The following is an 8,376-nucleotide window of genomic DNA, read 5'->3' as shown; positions in this document are numbered from 1 at the left end:
TTGAATACCGGTTGTAGGTATTTTATACAGCACTTTTTCTCAACATCTGACAATTTCTTATTGAAATTATAAAATTTTGGAGTTAAATTTAATAAAATCGCTTAACCAATTTAATTGATGACCACATTATAGACACATGTTGAACACAGTGAAAACGCTCTCCAAAACATCCCTGTTGACAAATTCAAATCATTTGAATCGTAGTGTAAATGGGTTTTGGGGATTATCTCAAATCAAGTGGATTTGGTCTCAAGTGTAAACGTGCCATAATATTTCATCCAATACCTCTCAAACCCACCAATCAAAGTGGCTATGTAGCTATTTTTTCAAAATGTTTACACCATCTTTCCGCTATTGACCTCATACATCTATAATAACTTATCTGATGGCAATCTCTTTCAAATGACATTTCAAAAATCTGGCATCCACAATGTAATATCACTTGACGTTTTCATTTGTCAACTGCTGTCAAAAACTGCTGTTTTGCTTCATGAGCTTCATTTAGCCACAGTTGTTCTGCTCTCTTCATAGTTGAGTGCGTGTGTTTGTTGGTATATCAACCTTCGCGTTTTGTATTCATTTTGGGTGAGAATCCGTAAGATTATTTTGTTTTGTTTATTTAAACGACGGTTAAAGTGTTCCAATGAACCACTAACGCGAGTGTTTGCATGGTCGTGTGTGTGTGTGTGTGTGTTCGGTAAAAACTCAAAATGTGTGCTTGACTTACCTTCACCACACAGTAAATTGTGGAAGGCTGCCTTAAAATTTTTCGAATTTTATGGTGCGTGTGTGTGTAGGGGCGAAAGTAAAACATAGCCACCAGCCAAGTGAAAACTGTAAACATTTAATGCAAGTATGAAAGTCGGCAATATCCCCTGTGTCAATGATGAACAAACTCAAATCGGTATTAGACTTTGTGAAGCCGTCAAACTGCATCCTTGTCTCTACGATCCGTTGTCGCAGGGCTACCAAGTGAGAAATGCTACATCTGCGGCTTGGAAAATTGTTGCCAAAAAATGCTCCGATAGCGGTGAGTACTACCATTTTCCTCAGTCACAAGTAAACAAACAAAACAATTGCTACATAACAGACATATTAACACAACAAAATTGGGCACCACACTTCAAGGGGACCATAATGAGTAAAATCTGAAATAAATGCCATCATCAGCCAGGAAGTGGCTTCTGTTAGATACCAGCTAGTTGTGAATAATCTTTGAATTTTAATCGCTGTGTGTGTGTGTGCCATTGTGCGTTTTGTGTTCCATTCATTTGCCAATGTGTTGCTTGTTGGATGGCTTTCCATAGTGGCGACTGCTTGTTCGGCTTAGTTTGAGAGTCATTCAGATGTTGCCCTTGCAAGCCTCCATGGCTTGTCAAACTTTTTCGTCATATTAAACAGCGCTGTGGAACATAGCACATGTTGATGTGCAGCGTTGTGTTTCATTTGAATACCATTAATTGTATTTGGTAATCGATTATTGGATCGTTTTAAGACTTTTGTATGGTATAGTTGAAATTAAGATAAATCTGTCAGATTTGTGTACATCTTAAAAGGGAAGGAAAAAAAGTAATACATTTAAAAGCATGTAGTTCTGACGATATTTGTATATAAGATCTAGTAGTATTCAATTGATTACAAGGGAAAATGTTGTTTGTTGTATTTTAAATATTTTAAGGCTATTGATGCTTGAAGAAGTTATCTTTGAATACCTTCAAAAACTAACGGGTTTCTTTAGTAAAAAATATTCAGTTTCGTCAATTTTGTATATTTATTTAAAACAAATTTAATTACACTTTTTTATTAAAATTTGATAATAGATAAAATTTCATCTTCCCTCCTTTCCATATTTTCCATAACAAACCTTTTCTAAAAGTTTGCCTTTATTAGAAATTCATTATAATTTAAGGACATTTTTGTCCTTAGACTAAGTTTTATCTATCATTTGTCTGTGGGGGAGTTTACTGCGGTATTCGCAAAACTTAATAAAGTGTAAAATAGGTTTATTCGACAGTTCTACAAAGATAATCTGTCAAAAAAACCTATTTAAAAACTACATTAAGTTTTGTAAATACCGGTGTGAGTCTTTAAAGAACAGTTCATTAAAATTGTGCCTTTAGAGAAAATGCCCTTGATTGATTTTATCTTAAAAGCATATGTCATTAAAACTTAGTACATATACTGTCTATGTTCATTAAACCTTTGACTTTATGGCTCGTTATATGTTCGCTTTTTAAAGTTGGAAACACATGTTTTTCGGGATTACCATTTTGAAAAACTACAAAAATCTCAATTACGACATAATACTTTTCATTAATCATCCAAGGGGAGAGATACGGGCGGTTTGGCAATGAGAATAAATATCTTTATTTTGATTACAGAAGAGGAACCGCCAGACATACAGGCGGTACAGACACAGACAAACATCACATGGGCGGACCTTGCGGGTGCTTGGTTAGGGCCTTCGTCGGCGCAATCCCGTCTGCCAGTTCACAGTTCCCAGCCTGGTTGTCTCTGGTATATGTATGTATATCCTTAGAACTCACAGTTGATTTCATATGGAATCAAAGTATACTATGACAAACTAAGAACTGCCTTTTGCTGTACTTCATCTCTTTATGTGTCAATTCTTTCATCCAGTGACCTTCAAGCTATTTTTGACTAAGCTATCGTCAGCGGGATTGGTTTTATTAAAATTGTTTCCTTAATTAAAAGGAATACCCTACTGAATGAAATTAGCTGTTTTTTTTTTTGCTTCAAAATCTTTTATCTAAAAAAAGTAATCACGAAAAACATTTAGCGAAAAGCAAAATTTCCTTAAAATTTGGTTTTAAAAAAAATTTCGTTGAAATTTTACTTTTACGATCTACCAATTTCAGTAAAATTTTGGTTTAACGAAAATTTCATAAGCCTTTTATTTTAAATAAAATTTCATATAAAGTTTATTTTAATGAAAATCTCGATATTTTTTTTACTTGAAAGACATTTGTCTTTTGGAGAAAATTTCATTAGAATTTTGACCTAGAGAAGATTTCTTCGTAAAATGTTGAAAGTATGTCTTTGAAATTTAAATCTTTTCAATTATGACGTTTTTTCATGAAAATACATGGCAGCTCTGATAAAGGCAGAGCTTCTTAAGTATGAGAAAAATTGAACGATATATGTGCTGTAGAATACATACAAATTAATGGTACACATAAATTAGTACCAATTCCTTCACGTAAGAAAAATAATTGTCTATTTCTTAAGGGTTGTGGAACTTCGGTGGGGCGAAAAACTAGTGTGGCGGTCAACACTACATGTGTAGATTTATTTCATTAATCGATTAATCCGATTATTCATTATTTGAAAGTTGAGTTTCAACGATTAATCGAGCAAGTCCTAAAGGGGTTGTCAATTAATTGATGAATCTTTTGACTTATATAGCAAAACAGGATATTGTTTTGTAAATGTTTGTGTACATGTGACACATGTACATAGCTATGATAAAGTCACGTATCGAATTAGTCTCCTGTACACCGCCAAACGTGTCTACCGGGGTTTAAGAACGATTCTGCAGTAGATTTGCAGGTACCGCCACTTCACATTGTCTCAAATGTGGAAGCCAAATTTCGATTGTGTTCATTGAATACCCTTAAAACTTCTGGCAAAAGAACTTTTTGACCGTCAGAATATTCAAACCCTACATCACAACTATGGTAAAGGGTATTATAACTAATTGCATTTGTTTGTAACTTCTGGGTGTTATAAGAGAGATAGATCTATTGTTAAGTATACAGATCGATTCAGAATCACTTTCTGATTCGATTTAGCTATGTCTGTCTGTCTGTCCGACTGTCTGTTTATCTTAATTTGTGTACAAAGTACAGGTCGCAGTTTTCATCCGATTATCTCAAAATTTTTTTTCGGCCTAGAGACGAAGCCTATTCATATTGGAAAAAAATGGTTCAGAATTGGATATATCTCCCACATTGTATTTATAGGGTAGGTGGAGAGTATTATGCAGTCGGCACCGCCCGATTTTTGCCTTTCCTTACTAGTTTTTGATTAAATCAATATGCTTTTATACACACAAACTTTTTATAATGTGAGTGAAGTTAATTTCCGAATCTACAAACCACTAACTTAACTGACTTGGTATCTGTATCATAGAGGCTTTTTCGCAATAAATACGCACGGCTCTTGAAGCCATCACACCTAATATGGTTGAAAAGCCTTCTAACCAAAGACGAAACGCGTCCCATAGTGGTTGGTGTGTGTTGCGATTTCTGGCTTTCCTTTTCCATTTGCAAAGAAAATCTCCGATCATTAAGATCGCCTCAAAACAGAAACAAACAAAAGATAAAGAATATGTTAAAAATGGTTAGGCCACTGTGCAAAAATGGAAAAAGTTGGTAATTTGTTATCGTTATTTAAAACCAGTCTTTAACGACAGCCTATCAAGTCTAGTTTCTAATCCATATAGGCATATATTCCAAATAATCGTCTAACTATCGAATTTTAGGGTAACACTTGAAAAAATCGGGCAAAAGACAAGAAAGGCAACTTTGCGTGAACCACTTATGAAGTCTAGTTTCTAATCCATATAGGCATATATACCAAATAATCGTCTAATTATCGAAATTTTGGAAAAAACTTGAAAAAATCCGTCAAAAGACTAGAAAGGCAATTTTGTGTGACCGACTGTGCAAAAACGGAATAAGTTGGTAATTTGAAATCAGCCTCAAATGACTTAAGAAATGTAGTTTCTAATCCATACAGGCATATATTCCAAATAATCGTCTAACTATCGAATTTTTGGGTTAAACTTGAAAACCAGTCAAAAGACTAGAAAGACAATTTTGCGTGACCCACTGTGCCAAAATGGAAAAAGTTGGTAATTTGTTATCGGCCTTGAACGACTTAAGAAATCTAGTTTCTAATGCATTTAGATAGTCAATTTTGCGTGAACCACTGTGGAAAAACGGAAAAAGTTGGTAATTCGAAACAGGTCTCAAACGACAGCTTATAAAGTCTAGTTTCTAATCCATATAGGCATATATTCCAAATAATTGTCTAAATACCGAATTTTTGGGATAATTTTGTGAATTTTGCGGGAACAACTGTGCGAAAATGGAAAAGTTGGTAATTTTAAACCGGTCTCAAACGACAGTGGTCTAACCATTTTTAAAATATTCTTTATCTTGTTAGAGCTTATTATTGACATTGAGGGAAAACAATTTTATTATTTATTCACCTTTTATTTTCTAGATATTTTTAGGGCTTTATTGTTGCGTTTGAAATTAAATTTTTATGAATAAACAATTTTTCATTCCCACCGCCGAAGGATATATGTATTCATTTTGTCATTCCGTTTGCAACACATCGAAATATCCATATCCGACCCTATAAAGTATATATATTCGTGATCGTCTTAGAAATCTAAGACGACCTAGCCATGTCCGTCTGTATGTTGAAATCACGCTACAGTCTTTAAAAATAGAGATATTGAGTCTAAACTTTGCATAGATTCTTTTTTATCCATAGGCAGGTTATGTACGAAGATGGCCTATATCGGACTATATCTTGATATAGCCCCAATATAAACCGATCTACTGATTTAAGGTCTTAGGCCCATTAAAGCGACATTTATTATCCGATCTCGCTGAAATCTGGTATAGTGGGTAGTGTTAGACCTCTCGACATCCCTGTTCAATACGGTTCGGACCGGTTCAGATTTGGATATAACTGCCATATAGACCGATCTCTCGATTTAAGGTCTTGGGTCTACGAAAGGCGCATTTATTGTCCGATTACGCTTAAATTTGGGACAGTAAGTTATGTAAGGCTCCTCGACCGATCTCTCGATTTATAGTCTTAGGCTCATAATAGGTTCCCTTATTGTCCGATTTTAGAGAAATTTTTTACAGCATGTTGTGTTAATCTCCTCGACATCCCTGTTCCAGATTTGTATATAGCTGCCATAAACACCGATCTCCTGATTTAGGGCTTTAGGCTCATAAAAGGCGAATTTATTTGCCAATTTCTCTGAAATTTGGCATAAAGAGTTCTGTTAGACCCTTCGACATTCGTAACGAGTATGGTCAAGATCGGATTATATTTGGATATAGCAGCCATATATACCGATCTCCCGATTTTATTGGGACAATAACTGTGGACTGTGTTAGACTACGTTCAAATTAGTTCAATATTTGACCCAACTTGGTTTATCACTTTTGCCCAAAATATGTCAAATACGTAAATTCTTGACATATTTGGCACATTTTGTCTGTCCAAAAACAAATCAAATAGTGTTAACCTTTAGATCAAAAAAAGCATTTTTATTTGCCCTACATTTGATTACATGTAAAATTTGTGTTTCCTTGTTTGATCTTATTGGGTTGCCTAAAAAGTAATTGCGGATTTTTTAAAAGAAAGTAAATGCATTTTTAATAAAACTTAGATTGAACATTAATCAAATATATAATTGCCATTTTGTTCGATAACCTTTTGCCATCTTCCTGGCAAATTTAGTATTCCTCGCTCATAGAACTTCTGGCCTTTATCTGCAAAAAACTGAACCAAGTGCGATTTTATAGCCTCATCATTGCCGAAAGTTTTACCATTTAAGGAGTTCTGCAAAGATCGAAATAAATGGTAGTCTGATGGTGCAAGGTCAGGGCTATATGGTGGATGCATCAAAAGTTCCCAGCCAAGCTCACTCAGTTTTTGGCGAGTGACCAAAGATGTGTGCGGTCTAGCGTTGTCCTGGTGGAATATGACACCTTTACGATTGACCAATTCTGGTCGCTTCTCCTTGATGGCTGTATTTAATTTGTCCAATTGTTGACAGTAAACATCCGAATTAATCGTTTGGTTCCTTGGAAGCAGCTCAAAATAAACCACCGTCTTCCAATCCCACCAAACAGACAGCATAACCTTCTTTTGGTGGATATCAGCCTTTGAAGTGGTTTGAGCTGGTTCACCATGCTTGGACCATGATCGTTTTCGACTAACGTTGTTGTAAACAATCCATTTTTCATCTCCAGTTATGATTCGTTTTAAAAACGTATCGAATTCATTGCGTTTAAGGTGCATATCACAAGCGTTGATTCGGTTTGTTAAATGAATTTCTTTCAATACATGTGGTACCCATATTAAAATTGACGTCAAACAAACAAATGTAAATAAAATTTCGCGAACTTTTTTCTAAAGCAAGCTAAATGTAACAGCTGATAACTGACAGAAGAAAGAATGCAATTACAGAGTCACAAGCCGTTGAAAAAATTTGTCAACGCCGACTATATTACTACTATATTATCGACAATTACTTTTTGGGCAACCCAATACAATTTTGTTGTGACATCGAACAAGGAAACAAAAATTTTACATGCAATCGAATGTAGGGCAAATAAAAAGATTTAATGGTTAATGCTGTTTGATTTGTTTTTGGACAAATCAATGTGTCTTATATTAATAAAATTCAAGAATGTACGAATTTGACATATTTAAGGTAAACGTGATGAAACAAGTTAGATCAAATATTTGACTGATCTGAACGTATCTTTAGGCTCTTCGGTATTCGTGTTCAATATGGTTCAGACCGGTCCATATTTGAATATAGCTGTTCTTAGGCCCATTAAAGGTGAATTTGTTAACCGATGAATATGGTGCAATAATTTGTGATAGACCCTTACATAGCCTTACTGCATATGGTGGAGATCGGACTACATTTAGACAAAGCTGCAATGTGTTCAAAAATGATGTATTTTTCACCGTATTATGACGAAAGGTGGTTAACGTATTTCGGATGTATCCAAAGTTCGGCCCGGCCGAAACTAATGCCTTTTTAATTGTTTCGTATTTAGCTAGTTGATTGTGTGTAAAAATTTTTGGCAGTGATCTGCTATTGCCAGTAACAGAGGGCTTATAAGTTAGTGGTTTGTGTCTTAACCAATAAAATTCGGATTTGTCTTCACTCACATCATTTTATAGATGTATATAAGTCGATTGTAGCGCAGAGGTTAGCAAGTCCGCCTATGACGCTGAACGCATGGGTTCGAACCCTGGCAAAACCATTAGAAAAATTTTTTCAGCGGTGGTTTTTCCCCTCCTAATGCTGGCAACATTTGTGAGGTACTATGCCATGTAAATTTCTCTCCAAAGAGGTGTAGCACTGCGGCACGCCATTCAGACTCGGCTATAAAAAGGAGGCCCCTTATCATTGAGCCTAAACTTGAATGGGACTGCACTCATTGATATGTGAGAAGTTTGCCCCTGTTCCTTAGTGGAATGTTCATGGGCAAACTATGCAATGTATAAGTCGATTATATTGTAAATAGGACAAATTCTCATCCCAATCGAATGAAGTAGGACTTCTAACACCACCACTAAAGA

At 35.1% G+C, this 8,376-nt stretch overlaps 1 protein-coding gene across 1 annotated transcript in view; it reads left to right on the top strand.

Moving 5' to 3' along the window:
* The first annotated feature begins 522 nt into the window (after window positions 1-522).
* Window positions 523-8,376, top strand: part of LOC106085597 (mucin-2) — a 46,667-nt gene continuing 38,813 nt past the window's right edge. The window contains exon 1 of the mRNA XM_013249911.2: window positions 523-1,030. Coding sequence (XP_013105365.2) covers window positions 856-1,030 — 175 coding nt within the window. The 5' untranslated portion in view covers window positions 523-855. The remainder of the gene's footprint in view (window positions 1,031-8,376) is intronic.

Source organism: Stomoxys calcitrans, chromosome 1 (assembly GCF_963082655.1).
Source record: "Stomoxys calcitrans chromosome 1, idStoCalc2.1, whole genome shotgun sequence".
Lineage (NCBI taxonomy): Eukaryota > Metazoa > Arthropoda > Insecta > Diptera > Muscidae > Stomoxys > Stomoxys calcitrans.
This window is presented reverse-complemented; position numbering and strand designations above follow the sequence as displayed.